The 23871-nt window shown below is 32.2% G+C and overlaps 1 protein-coding gene across 1 annotated transcript; it reads left to right on the top strand.

The window, feature by feature from the left end:
- Positions 1–6: 6 nt before the first annotated feature.
- On the top strand, positions 7–23296 carry LOC139483933 (coiled-coil domain-containing protein 1-like). The gene is made up of 2 exons (XM_071267660.1): positions 7–610; positions 22784–23296. The coding sequence occupies exons 1-2, from the start codon at positions 238–240 to the stop codon at positions 23257–23259; spliced, it is 849 nt and encodes a 282-aa protein (XP_071123761.1). The 5' UTR covers positions 7–237; the 3' UTR covers positions 23260–23296.
- The last annotated feature ends 575 nt before the right edge of the window (positions 23297–23871 follow it).

The following is a 23871-nucleotide window of genomic DNA, read 5'->3' on the forward strand; positions in this document are numbered from 1 at the left end:
ACTTTCATCTCTGTCAAGTCATGTGCACGCAAATTGAGAGAAAGCCTTTAGCATCATGAAATGACACACTGCTATTTGATTTATAATATTAGACACAAGCTATTCGATGATGATATAATACTACTTAACTACTATTTTACACTCCTTCAGTTGTACAGCCACTTCACGTAGAAAACATTTAGTTTTTACCGATATAGCTACTGTTTATTTATTTTCGTTCAAAAGATTAGATTTAATATGAAATTAGCAACTTTGGCGATTTCTTTCGTTATACTTTGCCCAGTTGTGGCGCCACCGCCTTTAGACGTTGAATTGAGAGCTAAAAAGGAGTTTTATGATCAATTGAACGACGCCAAAGAGGACGTTTTGGATGTATTTGGTGACAATCTTATTCCAGACTCTATAGAAGATGTGATCGAAGATTCAAATACCGAAGATCCAATTGAGATTAAAAGTGACGAATCTAGTGAATTTGTTCCAGTATCAATACCCAATAAGTTCGATAAATACGATTCCAACGATGACGATTTTATCGACGAAGGAGAATTGCTCGCCATTATTGGAGTGACAGAAAATGAAAACAGTGCTTTTAAAGCAGCAGATGATGATGGTAAAGTATATCTTTATTTTCGTCTGTTACGTACTAAGACACTATTTAACTTCAAAAGGGGAGGGGGTATGTTTTGTTTTCAATTAAAAAAAAGTATTCTGATTCCCAGATTGATGATTAAAAATATTCTGTTTAAGCAAAGAACAAAAAAAATATTTTGAATGCAGATTTTGCCGTTACCTTAAAGTGTTAAATTTTAACTCAGACAAAAATTCATAGCCCCCCCCCCCCCTTCATGAGGTTAAATGGTTGCTTCCTTAACTGTAATTAAAAGTCATTTTGCTTGTCAATTTTTTAACTAATCAAATTATGATGTTATTCAGGCCGTGTACATAACTGCAAAGATAGATTATCGAATACGTTTGATGTTCTTCCAACAAAATGATAACATGTCTATTTAAAAATTACTGATTTCAAAGGCGGATCCAGGGGGGGGGGGCCCGTTTCATGGGGAAAATTTGGTTGATTATATAGGGAATCATTAAAGCATGACAGAAGCTGCAAACCCCCCCCCCCTTTATGTCAGTCAGCGCCCCCCCCCCCCCCTTTTAGGAAAAGTTCTGGATCCGCCACTGGATTTTGTAAAATTTAATATATTATAAAAACACTGTATCTGAATAAAACATTCAGTATATGACATTGTAAATTTAAGTCAAACTAGAAAACACCCGTGATATCGCGGGTCCGTGACTGAATTAAAGTATATAACTATGCGCGAGCCTTATTTTAGTATTAGTATTGTTATCTGATAAAGTCATGCCGATTATAAGATACACAGTTTTCTCTGCTTTCAAATCTTTCTGTTTGAACCCGTCGAACTGGAACTTGTCAATTATTGGTAATATTAATTATTTGGAAAACCGTGTAAAAGGTCCTGGAAAGGAGTATTTTTTAATCAACAGCATTGTCCTATATTGGTTATAAATAAAGTTGAATTCTTTGATTCGTTGTTTTACGTCATGCCCGCTAAGAAATTGAAAACTGTACCTGTACGCCTTATTTTTAGTCCAGATTTTTAGTATTCGTATTGTTATCTTAGAAAGTCTTACTGATTAAAATACTACAATAGGTAACAATTTGACAATTTAGTAGTGTCAACACTGATTATGACCCGTGTATATAGCATATTATCCTGAATACACCGTTGGTTGGTGCGCCTGTCAGATGCGGAACTTACAGATAAGGTAAAAGGTAACAGGTGAATATACTATTGATATCGGTATCGGACTCGACACGGAACTTCTTAATTATTGGCAATATTAATTACGTGGAAAACAAAAGGGCCTGGAGTGGTGTAATTTTTAATCTACACCTTTGTACTATATTAGTTATATATAACGTTGAATTCTTTGATTCGTCGTTTTTACGTGATGACGGGTGACAAATTGGACCTCGTAATTTTAGTATTATAGATAGTTCCCAAAGTTTTTACGTATTGTATTACATACTTTGGCTTTTAAATGTTTATTCTTGAGCACGATTTCTATACTGTTATATTCGTGCATAGCTGACACGAGTGGACAATAGTTGATCAGTGAAAGTTAATGAAGTGTTGATATTCAGAAATGTTCTGGAAGTTAATTCTTGATTGTACTTGATGAATCTATTCTAGAATTATGTGATATGCAGTGCACAAAACTGATTGTATATTTTTATATCATATTACAGAATTACATAATCATGGTTCTCTGAGTGTTTCTAGGCATATGACTGCTGGATATGAATATTATCTAAATTCATACAAAGGAGTAGGTCCGGTAAGGGCCGATTTTGACCTCAAATTTTAGGTTCATCTAAAGAAAGATTTTGGACACTTTTTAAACACTTAAGTGTCTGTTTCAATTGATTCAATTCGTGTATGTGAAAGATTTTGACTGATTTAGTCATTAAAAACGCTCCGATTCAAGCTTAAATATGAAAAATCTATCAAATATGCAAAAAACCGTCACTTTTCAGATGGTTTTTGTCAAAAATGAAAGTGGCCGCATCCGTGTTCATCCTCAACCTTTATATATGTTATGTATTATCATCAAATACAACTTAGATTTCAATATTTTGAATGAACACGAATGTGGCCACTTTCATTTAGGACGGAAACCGTCTAAAATTTAGCTAAAATGCTAAAATTGTGAAGATTTCAGTAATTTAGCATGACTTTATGATGCTAGTACCCGATATTTGTGCATTGTATTGTCAAAAACAGCCCATATATGTGAAGCAGAAGCATTCTACTTTCCAGTAAATAGCTAAAAGATTACATTTTCACAATTTTGTAAACCTGCTATATTTTGGTGCCAAAAAGGGGTCTTACTGAACCTACTCCTTTCAAATTACACTTATACGATAGATTTTTGTTTTGAGAGTGTAGATTTGGTACGGTCTCGTTGATTTGTCGCCTTTGTGGTCGGTTATTTTAACAGGGTGTTTGGTATTCATAAATAAATAAATAATCTTTATTTCAAGAGGATGATCCCATTAGCTAAAACTAATCTTCCTGAGAGTCCTCAAAATAATAATAACATATTTATAAGTACATAGAGTATAAAGTTATATTATACACAATATATACAATTGTATTTAAATAATAATGAAAAAGCATATTAATTTGCACAAATCAAATCGGAACAAACTGTGCCCCTCTTTCTTCCAACTTCTTCCTTTATTTGTTTGAAGCAGACATCATACACGAGTTTGTCAAAAAAGAATGAAAGAAAACAAGCATCATCCTTTTATTCATGATTGATGCCTTACGTTATATAATAGTAAATGATTCTCTCTAACTAAATCATTCATGGCTTTCTTACAATGTTGATGATCGCACCTTTCCCATTAAATTTGAAACTATGAATACCACTGGTACATGTAGGAATGCTTCATATCTGGAGTTACATATACAAATTGACAGCGGACGTCAACTTTATGACAATAACGATGATGAAGATTTTCTCATTGGGAAGTTTTTATATTTTCATGTGGTAACATTCCAGCCACACCTGCAAATGACGTATAATTCTTCGACTTTCTAAGATATTCCAGATCACCACTCCTTGTTAAAAAGACGCTTAAAAATGCAACTATTTAAATATGGTTTTTAATAGAAAAGTTACAGTTGTTCTTCAAAAGATGACGATTTGGTCGATAGTCAGTTATGTTTGTGGTTTGTCATACCCAACATCTTCTAAATTATTACAAAATATAATCTGAAAACGTCACCAACATTGTGCGTAACGTCACTACAACTGTGCTATATATATATTTGTGCAGTTTAACATAAGCCTCGCTTTCTATCTGTTTCTAAGCCTTGAACAAATAAAAATTATTTTTCGAGACAATGTATGGTAATTCTATATGTATAAAGTTGTTTTTCCTTATCTGAAATATTTTCTTAAAGCGAAACATTGTACATACATTTGCGTAAATTAAAAAAATGCACAAATAACTCTAAAAAGAAGTCATTTTACTAGACAATTTGTGCTAGTAGGTTTTATAATTTAAATCAGCAAACAATTTCAGTCTTTTAGATTCATTAATCTTGGGATAACAATCTGTGGAGAAAATTTAATCTAAACTGCAAAAGAAATATTGTAAAGATATTAAACCAGCATGTTTTTCTACAAATTGATGAAATGTAATAACATTCTATTGCATACCGTAAACACGAAACAACATGAACATGCAATTAGTAGTTATATAATGCCAGTTACCATTCACTTAGAAGTGTTTTGCAAATTGTCATGAGAAAACTAAGACATCTAAGTTACTACATAATACGCAAAACACGTGTTGACCAAGTTTCATGCATGTTTTGAATATTCTGTTTGATTTTATCAAAAGCTAATACAAATGCATCTGAAAGTATTACACAGGCGCTTGAGAAATGGAACACGTTTTTTCTATTGAAGATTTTTTTTAATATTTAATATTCTTAGTCATAAAAAACGAGTCACCGGTGAAAAATAATGTTGTTCCAATTCTTGAACCAATGAATAAAAAAATCATAAACTTAGTCTTCTGTGCACACTGTGTCTTTTGAGGCATTCACATAAATGTATTTCTATCGTCGTAAACAACAGAAATACTATAATAATTAATCGTATAAATGTAAGACAGAAAATCTTTATCATTTGCGTAGAAGTCGGTTACTATAGGACAATTGCACTTCTCCCTTCAAACTATGTCTTGATCCACCCACTTTTGTCACAAAAAAATGTTGAAAAAAAAAATGAAAATAAAAGTGGTCAATAACTAATAAACGCTTATACTGTAAGACCATCAAACATTTTTGGTTGCTTTTCACTTTCAGAAGTTTGCCTTCACCCCATCCAATCAACCTCAACTTGCTTATTAATTCACTCTTACGTAGAGTCTGAAAACTTGCTACTGCAAGATATTGTAAAGGTTACATGTATATTAAAGAAGTATTGAATTCAAACATGTTGAAATACTAAGGCTTTTCTACCTCAGTCAGATAACCTTAGCTGTATTTGGCAACACTTTTAGGAATGTTGGATCTAAATGCTCTTCAACTTCGTACTTTATGTGGCATGTTTAACTTTTTTGGATTAGAGCGTCACTGATGAGTCTTTTGTAGACGAAACGCGCGTCTGGCGTATATATAAAATTTAGTCCTGGTATCTTTGATGAGTATTTACCATGGTTACAGTTAAAACAACAGGTACTCACTCAAAATGATAACCGCCTAAATAAACAAAATGCTGACCTTAACCGTGACCTTGGAGGTAATACTTACAATTTCTTATGTTAGGCAACATCGTAGCATTGACGAAAAATATTCATCGAGGCAAGAGGCTGGAGTCATGTAAATGACAATGTTGATATAACGAGTTAAAGTGTTATAAGTTGGATTGATTGACATCAATAAGCGTAGATTGTCTGTAATTGATAGCTGAAGCTGAATGCTCAGATCAATAAATGGTAAAGGGTGGGACAAATCATTAAAAAAATTGTAAGTAAAATATCAATTGATATTAAAACCGATATGATATAATATAGCTTAATTTTTTAGATTTTTTTTCTTTCTTTCAGGGGGTAAGTGACTTTACGCAAAAACACAGGCTCTTCCCTTAAGCCTCGCCGATATGCATGATTTATTTATTGCGAGCGAAATGTTAACATTACAAGTATATCATTACTTTGAGGCAATTAAACTTACGACATTTTATATCTATTTAAGGGCATATCCAACAGTTTATTTCTGACGATGAGAATTTTTTTCTTTTATATATTTATGCTATTTTTACCTGCCATAATAAAATATGTGATAAAAAAACATACCTTCATGTGCTACTTTTTTTAGTAAAATGAGGTCGAAATTTTAGATATTTGCTCAAAATTCGGATTTGTGGACGTATTTTTCCTCCTGACAGAAATGCATAACTTTTTTTTGTTTTGAAAGATAATCAAAGGTTTTTTTTTTTGTTAAAGTGTTTAAAATTTCCTTTTCCTTAAGTATCCTTTAATTTATGATTTTTTTTTTGTTTAGAAAAATAAACTAAAATTTATCAAATGTTCATAAATGTAGAAAAACGTAATTTTATGCTGTATATTTTATTTATCAAATTAAAAAAAATGCATTATTGATTTTTTAATGAAAATTGGTACAAATAATGTTCGTACAATGTACGTAATCAATGCAAATCGAATGTCATTTTAAAAAAGAGGGTTCCATGAACTCATTTACAAGTGAAACCAGTTTGAATGATGAAAATCAGTCGATAATACATCTCTTCCCGATATGTCACAGTTTAACGTCGCGAAAATAACATTAAATACGTTAGCAACATCATTACCTCCCCTGTAACTGTATCGTATGCCCTTACTTTCATATCATTTCGGGCATTTTCTGCAAATATATTAACTGTTGCTTTTCTCCGAGTAGTGATTTAGATTTACGTCTTCCTGTATGGGTTCGATATATTTTTTGACATCTATCTACTAAAGAAAGGCATTTTAAAGTAATTTGATTGGCATCCGCTGATTACACTTTGCTTCGTTTGCGGAATTAACATATTAAATGTATTTCTATCGTCGTAAATATTAAAGATACCATTATTCACATAAATGTACTAGACGTGTTGTTATCTTGTATCGCGTACATTTGTACGTAAAATTCGGTGACTTAGAGGACATTTGCACTTGACCCCTTTCAAACTATGTCTTGATCCCCCCCACTGTTGTCCCCCAAAAATGTTGACAAAAATATTGAAAATAAAAGTGGTCACTAACTAACGTTTAACTTTAAGACCAACAAATATTTTTGTTTGCTCTTCACTTTCAAAAGTTTGCCTTTATCGCACCCAACTCCATTATGGCGTACTTATCAATTCACTCTTACGTCTCTGTCTATCACAGATCATTACACACAAAAGCTCGTTTTTACCAATTGTGCTGGTGCAAAAGTTCAAAAACTTGCTACTGTAGAAATTGTAAAGGTTATATGCAAAAAAGTTTTGAGTTAAAACATGTAACAGTTAAAACCATAGGTACTGCCAACGTATCACTCAAAATGATACCTGCCTTTTATTACAAAATGGTGATCTTGACTTTGACCTTTGGGGTCATATTTACAATTTCTTATGTTAGGCAACATCGTAGGTAGCACTGACGAAACATATCCATCGGCGATAGGCTGGAGTCATTGAATGACAATGTTGATGTTACGAGTGAAACTGTTATAAGTTAGATTGATCATGATTGACATCAATACACTTAGTTTGTCAGCAATTGATAGCTGATGCTGATTGCTCATATCATTTATAAAATGGTATACATGGTATAGGGTTGGGCAAAATCATTGAAAAAACTGTTAGTAAAATATTTATCGATCCTGAAACCGATATGATATTATATAACATAGCTTAATGTTTGTGTCATAATTTTTTTTTCTGTTAGTGGGTGAGTGATTATGCAAAACCGTAGGTTCTGCCCTTAAGCCTCTCCGTTTAACCGTCGAGCATCGAAAAGTTAACATTACGGGTATTTCATTACTTAGAGGCAATTTAACTAACGACATTTTATTTCTATTTAATGCGCATTTGTTGAAAAGCATGCGATTTCCCTTTACTGTATGTACACGGTGTAGTGTTACTGCACCACAACGGAATTCAACATTAAAAAAACTGTTAGTAAAATATTTATCGATCCTGAAACCGATTTGATATTATATAACATAGCTTAATGTTTGTGTCATATTTTTTCTTTCTTTAAGTTGGTGAGTGATTATGCAAAAACTTAGGTTCTGCCCTAAAGCCTCGCCGTTTAACCGTCGATCATCGAAATGTTAACATTACAGGTATAAATAAAACATTGAATTGAATTGGTATTTCATTACTTAGAGGCAATTTAACTAACGACATTTAATTTCTATTTAATGCGCATTTGTTGAAAAGCATGCGATTTCCTTTTACTATATGTGCACGGTGTAGTGTTGCTGAACTACAACGGAATTCGACATAAAGCGGTATTGTTATTCATATAATCATTGTTGAGAACAGATATATATTTTGATAACTTAAAGCTGTTGCTTCATGAGCTGAAAATAGTTTCTGTATAATGATGTATGTATTGGTATTGTTATTATAGATTCAATTTGTAATGTTATTTTGGGAGTTGTGTTGTTTTTGGTTTTTTTCAGTCAATATGTTGGTTTTTTTTATCAAACACCATGTATTCTTTACGCTTGCAACGTTTTTAAGAGTTTCAATGAAACATAAAATTTCACCAATTTTTATACCTGACTTTGTCGGACAGCTAGCTTTTGTAAGTAGATTATCGATGAATAAAGACAACAGTAGTATACCGCTGTTCTGTTCAAAACTCATAAATCTATGGACAAAAAACAAAATCGGGGTAACAAACTAAAACTGAGGAAAACGCATTAAATATTAGAGGAGAACAACGACACAACATTAAAATGTAACACACACAGCAACGTACTAAGCATTAGACAACATCCGATGAGAATAACCAATATAACATCAAAACCAAATATATGAATTTGGGATAGAAAAGTACCGTGACACGTCTTATAGTAATGTGAATTCACACTAAAAAATAGGAGAAAACAAACGACACAACGGAAACACAACGTAAAAATGTTACACACACAGAAACGAACTATGATATAACAATGGCCATTTTCCTGACTTGGTACAGGACATTTTTAAAGAAAAAAATGGTGGGTTGAACCTGGTTTTGTGGCATGCCAGACCTCGCACTTTCATGGCATTGTTAAATATAACATTAAAATGACAACATAATAAAACAGGACTACAATACAAATAAATATCAGAACGTATTAGGCAAAGAAAAACATGAATAATAGATAACAAAAGGCATCAGGTTTAAAATTCATTACGTCAAAAACGCGCCTCGTCAAAACAACACTTACCAGTGACTCCAAGACATAAAAGTTCGAAAGTCAAAAAAAAAGGGGGGGGGGGGACAAAGTTGTACAGCTCTGAGGATCAAAAGATGAAAAATGGTGTGCCAAATACGGCTAGGGTTTTTTGCTTGTGATAAGAACATCCTTATTATATCGAACAATTTATGCTATTACAAACAGTAAATTTTATCAAATGAATATAAAAGATTTACATGATAAAACTGACGTCTTTATAACTAATTACAGAAAACAAAACCATAATACATAATACATTGAAGACCAACACAGAAAATAGACACACCCGACTCAGTGACAAACCAGGCCTGAACGCAAAAAGTCATAACCATGACGTCACATACGAAGTGTTCAAAAGGTACAATATTACGTCATGCAGACATGTTGAATTTTTGAAACAGCACAAATGTGACGTCATATTTGAAAAATTATTTCTAAAAAATAAGATAGAAATAGGATTGAATTAAGATTATAATAGAACTAAATACTGATAAACATTTAAACACAATGCACATTGCAACACTAATCAATAGCAATTAACTATAATTATATATATGTCCGGTTTGTTTTGATGACACTTTTGTTTCATTTCCTATGCTATTTATTGCAATGATGTCATGACTTTTCGCTTTAGACAAAAAAAAGAAAAAAATCTGCTTTATTTTTTTCACTGCAAACCCATTAAAATTACATAATTATTGAAAACAGATTTGTTGATATCTGACAGCTGCTATTTTATCGTGCTATTTTTAACGAATAATATCTGTACTTCAGCTGAAATTTTATGTTGTTGTATATATTTAATATTATATAAGATAGCTAATAAGCTTGATATTAAAATAAACAAAACGTATAATTACTGTCTGCTATAAATATACAGACAGCAGACAGCTTTACAGTTAACAGTAGTTGTGCATAAAGTATTCGTGCACTAGGTGTTTCGATATTATCTATACATGTTTATTGCACAATACACTTCAAATTAAAGTATTACTAAGTTTGTTACAAGTACAAATACAAGCACATTAAAAGAAATGTACAGGCACAACCATTTCTTAACACGAAAGGAAATCATAAACTGAAAGAATAAATTTCATTTATGACACAATGCAATTCAGTACAAATTATTAAAATAAGGGGTGAGATTTTAAACAATTTCAGAAAGACAACCATAGCCTTTAACAAAATGCCTCCAAATAGAATAATGCACACAAGTGTATGAAAATAATTTTGTTTTAAGATATACAGTAATGGAGAACGGAAATACTTTTTTGTTCATAGAACGAGAAAAAAAGTGAAAATTCATAGTCATAACAAAAACTTATTAAAGATGGTATGTATCAAAAATAGAGAGACGAGATACATATAACACTTAATAAGTAAACATTAAAATTGTATCAACAGGTCAAATTAAAACGAAAGAACGATTTGAGAGAACTCGTTGTTACTAAGCTAGTTAAAAACGGCTAAGCCAAAATCAATAAGACAACATAATGAAGAACCAGACATCACAGACTAAAGTCAACTAAAACATATCCAATGGATTTAGTATTTTAACGCCATGGATAGTCAAAAAAGACATGACTTGTACAATGCCAAAAATAAAAGTATCGAAGTTCTTATAGTCCTACATTTGTACATCTTATCGATGTATTTATATTTTGCCATTGAAAACGGTCAAATCCGTCTGAGGTGTACTGATTTACATTTACAGCAGATTCCATCGAGTGTGTAGCGAAAGGTAATATATTTGGTTAGCTTGCTTGTTAGCTGAACCGTAAAGGCATTATAAGTTAAGGTATACAACCCTCCTTTCGAAGTAGCATAGTCCAACAGATAGATCGATTTTTTTTTCTGTCGGACTAGTCTATTCTTAAAGTAGGGTAGTTTACTTAACCTAACAATGACTTCATGGTTCAGCTAACAAGCAAGCTAACCAAAGATATCACCCATGGCTACACATTTAATGGAATCTTCTGTAAGGTTGGGAGAATATGGTTTTATTCTTAATATTTGATTTTGACTGTTGTCAAGTTTTCGTAAAATGCGAATTCTTTTAGATCAGTACTTTGTATCTTAAGTCCTTTTTTACTTGTGTTGTGCTAAGTACCGATCTGATGATTAAAGCTGGTTAAATCTATAATTTCCATTTTATGAATAACTTTACCATATGCTTTGTTATAATTACTGAAGACCAAATGGTAACCTGTAACTGTTCAAATATTATATATTGTTGTTTTAGAACGTAATGCATTATAATATGTAAATTTTTCAAACAGTGTACATCAAAACGTTATGATTGTTTAAAATGGCAATTCTACCAATTACGTACCGTTATTTCCTTTTTGGTATATGAACAGGAATGATACCAATAGTCCTTTTGATTCTGAAACGACGGGTTGTCCAATTAGCAATCATTCCAATTATTCCTAGAAAGAATTAAAGATTAGAGAGTATTCTTTTTCACAACGTATTGGTATTCCAGGTTTTCAAAAGGGGTACCATTGTGATAAAGGTACTTTAAACCATTTTCTTTGAGTGTATGTTGTTTGTTCTCCAATGCATGTATCTATAATTATAAGCTTTGAAAAAATTGGCACTCAACTTGAGTGGCGAAGACTCATAAAAGCGTCTAGTAGGTAAGCCGGTTTTTATTTCTATGATTAAAACTAAAACTTTAAAGCATAAAAAAGTAAGTCAATGATTTAGTCTATTCTAACATGGATTTGGTATGCATTCAAGTAAAAACACACGTCAAACAAACGACATAAATGTTTTATTCTTTCATACATCAAACAAAGCTATGAAAGAGAAAGGGTAAACGAAACAGTAGCAAGACGAGAACATGCGAACTGATGTATATTGCTTTTAAGTTTATAGGGGTAATAAAATAATGGTTATTTGAATTTAAGAGTTTCAAATAGTTTAATGAGACAACATTAAAGAACAGTTAATTATTTTACCTAATACACATAAAGATATTCTTGGAATTCAATAGATGTTACATATTATAACATTTCTCTGATTATTTTGATCAGTTGTACATAAAATTCAGTCGAATTGCAGTTTATTTCTGTTTGTTTATGTTCATAAATATTTAGGAGAATCGAAATATAACACAACAAGCTGTTAGCTGATTAAAGATTTGAAATTGTTTAAAAATTAAAATGCTTCATATTTAAAGTAAAATTGTTCAATGGAAATAAAAAGCACGAATTATGCTAGATGTGGTGAAAAAAACCAGACCTATATCAATTCTCCGTTTTATAATCTTGTACATTCTTGGAATTACTTTTTTTCAAACGCAAAACGGTAAATAGTTAATTGAACATTGAATTTCGTAATTAAAACAGCGAAAGAACCTTGACTTGACTGTAACAACTTTAGTGTGTTTGTAATAACAAAAATCAGTTTGTTTAAAATTTACTTTTGGATTTTTACATTTTGTTTTTAACTCATATGAACATACTGCGGTCTCTCGATTGTCTTGTTGTGGTTATTGTCTAGAGCCTGGAAAGTTGTTGACTCAATTACTGACCGAAATTATCAAATCAGTCGGTATACGAATTTCAAATCAGCATGTACAATACTAATGACGCTGTCACGCTGATCTAAAAAAATGTATAAGATCAGCGTGACTGTTAGCCTTTTTTTTTTTTTTTTTTTTTTTATCACAGTCTGTAACTTGAAATGAAACAAAAACAATCAAACTATATTCCAATTTTGTTACTACATGAATCGGGAAAGATCCACAGTCAGGACTTGAAATCATAAATCTCATCAATTTCGACAAAAATGAATCGTGAGTTAGAAAAGATAAGTTAATATTTTATTTCCTGTACATGTATAGATGAAAGTTTCTTGGTTTATTTGAAGTATTGGAATGCTTTAAAAGGGCATTAGCTACGATTTAGACAAACAATTAAAATATGTTTTCTTCCAAACATTTACAAAGCAGAATTTTGAAACAATATTTCGTTATAAGCAGTCAGGTAAGTTCAATTTTGTCAGCATATTAAGCAAAAAAGAACATCCCAAGTAGGTGTACGTATTAATGTTGCTGCACTACGAAACTCACCAGAAATTCAGTATTATTCACATAACCATTATTGAGAACAGATATAGATATATATATATATGCTGTGTCATCGAAATTTAAACAGTTTCTGTCTAATGATATTTGCATTAGAATTGAAAGTAGATCAAGTTTGTAAAATTATGATTGAAGTGTTGTTGTTTGTTATTTCAATCATGAAAATCCTTTATCAAGCACCATGCATTATTTACGCCCCGCGCGTTCTTTTTTTAAGTACATGGTTTAAATATTCCAGCAGAAAATAAAAAATCCCAATACTTTTTTAAACTTCTTTGTAGGAACCAATGGCTAAGCAAAATATCGAAGACACTATTTTCATTTCCTATCATGCTATTTTGGCAATGATAAGATGGCTCTTCGTTTTCAAAAGATAAAAATGAAAAACGTTTCTATGATTGTTTACCTTTTTGCTATAAAACCATAAGTCAGTATTACATAAGTATTAAACATATTTGTTGATCTCTAACAGCTGATGTTTTATCGAGTGATTTTTTAATGACTAATGTCTAAATTAGATTTCATGTAGTAATATCTATTTAATATTAAAATTAACATGTTTTATATTTGTTTTTATATAACATTTAATTGATGTCTGCTACAAATTACAGACATCAGACAGCTTTCCTGGTGATAGCAGTTTTGCATAAAGTATTAATACGACGTTTTAAAAGTATATTAATACTAAAAAGTAAGATAACAAAAATACCGAACTCCGAGAAAAATTCTAAATGGAAAGTTCCTAAGCAAATGGCAAAATCAAAAGCTCAAACACATCAAACGAATTGATAACAACTGTCATATTCCTGACTTGGTACAGGCATTTTCTGATGTAGGAAATTAAATGGTTGATTACAACTGGTTTTATAGGTAGCTAACATCTCACTTGTATGACAGTCGAATACAATTCCATGATATTGACAACGATGTGTGAACAAAACAAACAGACATAGATGGTAAAAATGTCAAAAATAGGGGTACAGCAGTCAACATTGTGTTATAATCTTAAGCACTATAAAAACAAACAAAAAGGTAACAAAGAAAAACAAAAAGGACATATAAACAAAGCATATTAGCAAAAACGAACGACAAGAATACACAATTTATCATAGTACAATAACACAATGACGAGAATTGTAATTACCGAGCCACATCATATGGTCAAATGGCTATTACCAAAAATAATCTAAATAGTAAAAGTAATAAATTACAAAAACAAATAAAAGAATACTTTATCACGTTATAAAGATGATAAACAAAGTCAGTACCTAGAATCTATACTTCAAGACAATCGTGTATTATTTGTGAAGTTGAAACGGAATATTTATCAACAAGGTCAGTGGTATATCTTCCAATGAACTTTTTTTTAGAAAAAGGACGAGACGTTCTTTGACATACCCTCGCTGGTTCGTCAACCTTCTGCTCAGACACTGGTGACGTTTTACAAAGTCATCAATATATCTGAATGTGAAATTAAATGATCTTGCTTCTTGTATTGCAATAACAACTTTAAACCGTATATTTTTGACATGTACGAATACAGGTATACATTGAATGAATACAAATTCACGTATATAATCCATGGTAATCCATCAAATAGTCCAGAGTCTTCAGTTCTCCGTTCTAATGACTTTTAATGATGGAACCCCGTGTATTTATTACTTGTGATGGTACACATGTTGAAGGATTTAGTATGAAAATGCAGATTTCTTGTGTAGAAAACAATTGATAAAAACTTGTTGACCCCAAAATCCCCCAATGTCTCTATTTAACTCTCGATCTAATTTTTGTTCAGGTCACCCCTACTTCCAATAACTGCGTGTTGTGGCAGTTACTTCGTTACGTGATCAGTTAGTTTTAATGTAATGCTTATGCAATCTTTAATTTCTCTTATGTTTCTCATTACATATATCAATGGCATTTCTTGAGTGGAGAACTAATAATGTTTTCATTGCTAGTTTTGTGCTGTCAAAGCATTCTATCGGAAAAGATTTTTAGCACGAACGCTTAGAAATTTAAGAGATAAAAAATACAAAGATGCATAGGCACTGAATAGTGGACTGGTATAATATTCTAGGAGTAAACTCATTTCACCAAAAAACATCTTATGAGAAAAAAATACTCACATTTCAAAAACATTTCAGTATAATTTACGATCAAATTCATTCAGAGTAGTTTTGGTGAAAAGAGCCCCTATATTGTGCGAAATGTTAAATTTTTGCAAACACTTTTCAATGTTTTGTTGGTACCTTGTAGACTATTTGTCTCCGTTGATTAGTACCCTAAAGGCTTCAATATATAAGTGCTAAATTGTATGAAATATGGCTTATACTGTACCAGGGCTTTATCACCGTCCGGCATGGTAACATAAAAATATGTATCACTGTTCTATATTGACATATTTTTCAAGTTTGACCCAATTAGGGCATGAGTTTGGTTTATATTATTTGACTTTTGACCTTATAACGGTCATTAACTAAATAAACCCCTAAAAATATATGTCAACAAGTATACAACGTGACAAGTAACTGTTTGTTGTACTCACCTTGTATATCATTCAAATCATTTTTAAATGACAAAAAGGAATATACATGGTTGGTGTTGTCATACCACTATCTTAAGATTAGGTGAATGTGTGCGCACAATCATGTTAAATCTAGTCATACTTTTAACGTGCATGCCAAGAGCTTGTAATTCAGTTGCTGTTGTTGGTGCTGTTTTCCAGACTTTAGTGGTTCATTGTGGTATTAATCAGACCGTTGGTTTTCTCTTTTAAATTGTTTGACATTTCGTCATACTGGGGCCTTTTACAGTTTACTTTACGATAGTGTTTGCCTATCGTTATAGGCCTATGGTAACTTGAAATTGTTCACATCTTTGTCATGTAGTTTTCTCATTTGAAATCAAACCACATCTCCGTATCTTTATGTTGATTTAAAAGTACCCCCAAATAATTCTGTATTTTAGGGTAAACTGTTTCGAAATGGTACCCTCATAATGGATCCTTTTGTGATCGTATGTTTCAACAAATGCAAGTATTGGTTATAAGCTGTACAAAACTTGGGCACTCAACTTGAAAGGTGAAGCCCAATAATTATAGATTATCATTGATCATCTCAACGAGATTGATTTTCTCGCTTGAGCCGGGACGGCGAAAGCGAGAAAGGCAATCGAGTTGAGATGAACAATGATAATCTTTTTATCGCTATTTTACCTATGACGACGTTACCAATTTCATGTCAATTTCGTTAGCAACGCCACGTGCATGCTTAGTTTCTAGCGATAATTATCCATCTCAAGCGAATAGCATGATATGAAAATTATCACAAAAAAAAAATCAAAGGAAAAATGCACAAAATAGCGATAAAAGCGTATATATATAGTAGGTAATCCGGTTTTATATATGTATATTTTTCGAGTCCGAACTAGAACTATTATGCATAAAAAAGTCAGTAAATGACGTATTCTATTTTAACAAGCATTTGGTGTACATGTAAGTAAAACCACACGTCAAACAAACGACATAAATGCTTTTATGTCATACATCAAACGTAATTATGAAAGAGAAAGCGTAACAAAAACAATAGCAAGACGAGAACATAAGCACTGATGTATATTGCTTCTTAGTTTATAGGGGCAATAAAATAATGGTTATTTGATTTTATGAGTTGCAAATAGTTTAATGAGATAACATTAAAGAACAGTTAATCATACTACTTAACACACATAAAGATATTCTTGGAATTCAATAGATGCTACATATCGTAAAATTTCTCTGATTAGTTTTCCGTTGAACATGAAAATGCAGACAATTTTTTATCTGTTTACTTTATTCTTTTTACAAAAGACGTTTGAACGGTTTATTTATCAGAAATAATTTGGAGGATAAAAAAAAAACAGTACAAATAATAAGATGTTAAATAAAGGAATTTTGATAAAATGAAATTAAGAGGCTGAATAATAAAAGGGCAATTTTCCAATGAAAGTAAACAGCAAGAATAATCCTGCTATATTTGATAAAGACCAGACCTAATTGTAATTCATAATTTACAATTCACCGTTTCAGAATCTGATTCATTATGTGCAATATTTTCAAAAGTTTTCATCAAAATTTTCTGATTGGTTAAAAACCTAATAAATAATGTGAATCCAATCAATGACATGTCGTTATTTCCGTTTGGGGTATGCACAATAAAAAAAACATTTAGATTCTAAAACAGTGAATATTTAGGCAGGTGACTTTTTACAAATTCATTGGTATTTACGCAAATCAGCATACTGTGGTTTCTTTGTGCAGGTTTTGTGGAAGTGCTTGTGTTTCCAGTCTTGAAAGTTGAAGGCTCGATGCTTTGTCTGTCGCGAGTCAAACCAATAAAAATTAAAAAAAGTATAACGATATGTATATTACTTCTTCGGTAACCACAAAGTGTCCAAAGGTAAAACAAGAACTATCTTTAAAAAAGATATCCGACGTATTTAAATTTGAGTATATGTTTAAAACTATCATTTCGATAACCTTCAGAAGCACAAAGATACCATTTAAATAACGTTTTCTCTGTTTGTGTTCAGTATTCTCGGTCCTCGTATCTTTCTGTTTACATTCACCAAAACCCCGCGGAAATCTCAAATGCGTAGGTGCGTTCTAAAAGTCATGTACGTTCGTACAACAAAGTTTACATTAAAAATTATATAATTGTCCCGAATAAACAGCTGTCACTGATGCAAAGAGCTATCGGAGAAACAATATTTTGGTAAAAATACAAAACTTTGTAAGATCTAGTTCAAATATTTATAGTTTTTCAGATGCTTTCCATCACAATATAATTAACGAGACGTTTTCTCAAACACAACCAAATCACCCACCATTACAGCATTTTGTCCATTCACAGAAAGGATTTTCGAGCATGCGTATTCTGTTGCCATAGTTAAGCGTCCTTGAGTTCAAAGGACACAAACCGAAACTATACCGACTACGTCGGAAAAACATGTAATTTTCGAATGAGAGTTGGAATGATATCGTCGGATACGATGGCATGTCTTCATTCAAAGTAGTACCGTGTGCTACAACATTAAAATCGAGTTAATTTTGTTTAAAACTAGTACATAGTAGGATGTACTCATATGACAATAACATATTGGATCAATAATTTCCCCAAACGTATATGGTATATAACGAATGAATTATTTAGCATGTACAATACTGAAGTCATTGAACCGTGGATATTAGTAAGTTCAATACGAAAAAACCTATTCGCCGCATGGATACCAACTTTCCAGCTACAAATTAATGTTATACTTTACCTTTTGTTGTATTTTGGTGGTGTTTTTCTTAACATAGTCCGTAACCTGAAATGACATGAACAAAATCAAATAATGTACCTGTTTTGTAATTAAGTCTATTTGAAACGGGGGGAAATCCATAGCCTGGACGGTAAACAAATAAAATCTCTCTTGACTTAATATAGAAACGTTCATACATTATTTCCTGTACATGTATAACTAAGATTTATTAAATTTGCTTGAAGAATAAGAATTAGCTCTGTAATTCTTAAATTCCTGCATGCGACATCAATTGATGGAAATAAATTATCGAAATACATGTATGCAATATCAGTATTAACAAATAAATGTCTTTATTTTGTAAGTTGTAAGTCCATGCAATTAGTAGTATCATCGTAAATTGTTTTAGGCGAAAAAGGGTCATGTTCAAAGCGTCCAGCTTTTAATAAATGTAGCTCATTTGATCTTTGAAAAATGACTTGCTCGTGTCAATAATTTTATTACGTTATGTTGCCCCCCAGGGTATATAAAAAGCAAATCAATTATCAAAATTGCAATGTAGGTACAGTAAAAATGTTGATCCGGAATTTCGGCTGAACTCATTTTTCGTTATATATACTGCAATAATTTTTATACCGATAGTCAATTGGCAATGCATGTTTGTTTGGTGTCCGGTAATCAGTCTTCTATTTAAAGCTTTCAAGCTATAAATGCCTGAAGATATAAAAGGATCACAATTTTGACAGATTTGGAATATTTATAGTATTTTTTCAAAAGATGTTAAAGGAGGAAATTCTAAACCAGAACCGAACTCTGTTTAAACTAAAACTGTAGATAATATTTATATTGTTATTTTTTTTTTTGTTGGATTTATATAAATTTCTTTTGGTAAGAGAAGTCCTCGGATTTGACAACTTTCAGATTTATATCTATGAAGGAAACAATTATAGGGAATACGTAGCTAGGTTTATTGTTGTTTTGATATTTGTGCCTCTCTCACTTCTTTTATTACGCCGCAAGGATTCTTCTGAAGTTGAAATTATATAGCAGACGAAATATTTACGGAAGTAAGGGGTGGACTTACCGGACGGGCAGAATAATCATTACTAGCATGAGAGTCCAATAAGTATTGGTCGTTAATCTCTTGTTAAATGTTGGATGGGTGTTATGGATCATGGTCTTTTTCTTCCGCCCCTCCTCGACTTAAAATTAATCACTTTTTTTCTTTTCAATAATATACAAGTGTAGGACTTTTTTTTAACTCAATGGTGATATAAAAAAGAAGATGTGGTATGATTGCCAATGAGACAACTATCCACCGGAGACCAAAATGACACAGACATTAACAACTATAGGTCACCGTACGCCCTTCAACAATGAGCAAAGCCCATACCGTATAGTCAGCTATAAAAGGCCCCGATATGACAATGTAAAACAATTCAAACGAGAAAACTAACAGCCTTATTTGTATAAAAAAAATGAACGAGAAACAAATATGTAACATATAAACAAACGACAACCACTGAATTACAGGATCCTGACTTGGGACAGGCACATACATAAATACTGTGGCGGGGTTAAACATGTTAGCGGGATCCAAACCCTCCCCCTAACCTGGGACAGTGGTATAAAAGTACAACATAAGAACGAACTATAAAAATCAGTTGAAAAAGGCTTAACTCATCAGATGGACAAAAATTCAAGGGGACGTGACCGGGTACTTGTACATCCCGACAACAAAAAGACACTAGGAACAGATCTGAGATACTCGCAGTTATCTGAAAGCTAGTTCAAAGCCATTAACAACTAATAAAAAAATCATGCATCTATGACTAAACTTCCCCCACCCCCAATTTCAATCTTCAATTGATAATAATTTAGAATAAAACACCTTTGCCCTCAACTAAAGATGAACAGTTGGTGCCTTATTTGATGCAAGCCATTAAGTTATTAACACAACAAGGACATGGGAAACTATCTAATATAAATGTTCCCCTATGTTCAATTGTCAAAAAACTACTTTTAGTCAACTTACAAAGATCAGGAATTTATTTGTTGCACATATACAGAAAATTAATTTGTTGCACATATTGCATATTTATTCCCGTTAATTGATCTCGTTATTTTGTACAAGATATTGCAAAAAGGTAACTACAAAGAACGTTGAAGAGCAATTAACCGAGAAAACTGAATTGATATGATGCCAACAGCACCTGTTCATCATATGGGTAACATAAGATTTCATCCACTTTAAACTAAAAACTTATCAAATATATGTATCAAATCGGTACAAACACACACTTCTTGCTATGTTGAAGATATAACAATACCCGAGAATTTTACAGGCCACAATAAATTATCATAGGTGGATCCAGGGGGAGCCTGGGGGCCTTGGGGCCTGCCCCTCCCTTTCGTTGGTTGATTATATATAGGGAATCATTGAAGCATGGCTGGAGGCCCCCCCTTTTTAGGTCAGTCAGCGGGCCCCCCTTAGGAAAAGTTCTGGATCAGCCACTGATTATGTACACTAATAGCATATGATAGCACCAGTAATATAACAAGTTTAGATGCCGATATCAAATTTATTTTTCATATCAGCGGTCGTCAATGAGACGAGACAACAACCCAAAATACAAATACACAGGTGTAACATTGAGAGCATACTATTATTATACATTGTACAATAGTAGACAGGTCAAACAGGTGAAATATTGTATCAAACTCATCATATAACCAGAAATATTATGTAAAATTGTTAAAAAGTATTTCAGTGATGTTGGTTTTTGCTCTTTATTGCATGTACATGCATTTTGAAACAAATACGGGGGAAATTGACCATGATACCTTATTTTTTTCTCTATGTGATGCAAAATTATTGATGTGCCAATGAACCAAATATTAAAGAGCTACGGACTCAAAATAAAATAAGATACAAACATTGAAACTAAGAAAATCATATAATTAAATATCAATAGAACATATTAAAATTTTAAAATATCTTTTTTTGTAAATGTGAGATAAAAAAAAAAACCCAACATGGATAATAGGCCGGATAATAGTTATCAAAGGTACCAGGATTATAATTTAGTACTCCAGACGCGCATTTCGTCTACATAAGACTCATCAGTGACGCTCATATCAAAATATTGATAAAAGCAGTCTGCTTTTGTCCATTTCATATTTTGACCATTGCATCATTTATTCATCAGTTAGGCATTTATAACATTTTGACAAAATCATTAATATCAATATTCAACTTGTTGTGTGTGTAAGATTTCTTGCACTTAATTAATTATGCATAATTATTCTAAGTTGCAATATTATTATTTCATACACAACTTTGGTGGAAAAGTAGATTGAGAATGAAATACATATTGAATTCTAAAAATTTAGTAATAGACATTAGCACTAAATAAACAAGATACACCAATCAAATCAACTGTGAACCTTTCGATTGGCAAAGTTGAAAATTGGTGGTGACCGGAGTGTATTGTCGTTTGATCCACACACCATATCTTCCTTATAACTTGCCGTAAACTAAATAGAATCGGACACACATAATATACATGTAGAACAAATAGTTTTACTTGTTCAACTTTCTAAAAAATAATAAGGCAGTGAGATTTGATCTCATTTAAGAATTATTCAGTTTTGAACAAGTCAGAAATAAATGCTAATCAGGTAGTCACAAAGAGATCAAGAAAGAATGTAACAGGTCTGGGCGTATCCAGCCATTGAAAAGGAGGTTCTAATCCAAGAGAAAAAGGGGTTCCAAATATATGTCCCCATTCAAATGTATTCATCGTCTGAAAAAAGCGGGGTTCCAACACCCGAAACCCCCACCCCACCCCCTAAGATCCGCCATTGCAGGGTAGGAACCGTCCTCAAGGAAACTACCTCAGAACTAAATCTTCTTTGCAACGTCTGTTACACTATTTCTCTACTACACATAGGTGTTCAACAGCGATTTAAAATACTATAAATAGCAGTGCAAAATATGGAAATCCTTGATCCTTAGTTCAAATTAGTCAAAAGAGGTTGGCAAAGACCTATTTTACCTACATTCATAAGGCCCTTATCGCCCTGTCTTTGTGTATTTGTTTGACTTTCTAACCTGTTGACCTTGAATGTTATAATAATTGCAACACCACTACTACTAATAATAATAAAATCTATTTATATACGGTAAATTAATGATCCGAACTTGGTGAGGTTCCTTTTGCTCAATCATTAGTTTTCATTTAGTGTTTGTTGTTTCGTTCTTTTTTTTGTCATGTTTTTGTCGGTCTCTCTTCGACTAATGAGTTTTCTCCCTTTGATATCTTTGAAATCTTCCGCCTCTTTTTTTATCAATTCATATTTTTCATATTTTGTTTTCCAGGCGATGGAATGCTCTCACGTGATGAATTTGAAAATGGTCCATGGGATCTTGATAGTGGAGATGTAGATTTATCTGACGACGAAGTTTCTGACGACAAATTAGAAGAATCCGTTGATGATGTTATAGAAGATTTCATCGACTTTGATGACGATGAATTTGAAAATATTTTGGAAAATCAAATTGGTCATGACGTGAAAAGTAATGAGATCGACAATGACATTATTGATGACATCATCGATGACGTGAAAAGTAATGTGATCGACAATGACATTGTTGATGACATCATCGATGACGTGAAAAGTAACGAGATCGACAATGACATTGTTGAAGACATCATCGATGACGTAAAAGATAAGGTTGAAGTAATTAATGATATCGTTGATGACATCACAGATAATATGACAGATGATGACAATAAAATCCTCGTTAACCGCAATACTGGAGGTAAAAATGACGATTTAAGAGATGATAACTAATGTTGATTCCAAGACAAAATAAAAATTTCAAAAAATAGATTTGTTATTTTTTATATCTTTAAGCTTCACCCAAACCAGACCAGGTTTACTGTTGGAATGCATACCTACCGAATAAGACTATTTACCGGGTTTTGGTATAACTTGAGCAACACGACGGATGCCACATGTGAAGCAGGATCATCTTACCATTCCGGAGCACCTGAAATCAACCCAGTTTTTGGTGGGGTCCGTGTTGCTAATGTTGTGTCATGTGTACTATAATTATTTGTCTGTTTGTCTTTTTTTCATTTTAAGCCATGGCGTTGTCAGTTTATTTTCGATCTATAAATTGACTGTCCCTCTGGTATCTTTCGCCCCTTTTTTGTTACATTCAAGACTGTCAGGAGCCCAACACAAGTATCCATAGTCTTTTGTTGGTTGTATGCTTTTTATGTCCCACCTACGATAGTAGAGGGGCATTATGTTTTCTGGTCTGTGCGTCCGTCCGTCCGTCCGTCCTTCCGTTCGTTCGTTCGTCCGTCTGTCCCGCTTCAGGTTAAAGTTTTTGGTCAAGGTAGTTTTTGATGAAGCTGAAGTCCAATCGACTTCAAACTTAGTATACATGTTCCTTAT

The sequence above is a fragment of the Mytilus edulis genome, chromosome 1 (genome assembly GCF_963676685.1).
Source record: "Mytilus edulis chromosome 1, xbMytEdul2.2, whole genome shotgun sequence".
Taxonomy (NCBI): Eukaryota; Metazoa; Mollusca; class Bivalvia; order Mytilida; family Mytilidae; genus Mytilus; species Mytilus edulis.

Excerpts from the sequence above, each read along its gene's own strand:
- LOC139483933 (XM_071267660.1), top strand. The coding sequence starts at position 238 with ATGAAATTAGCAACTTTGGCGATTTCTTTCGTTATACTTTGCCCAGTT. Across the intron at positions 611-22,783 it reads TAAAGCAGCAGATGATGATG|GCGATGGAATGCTCTCACGT; the intron begins GTAAAGTATATC and ends TTTGTTTTCCAG.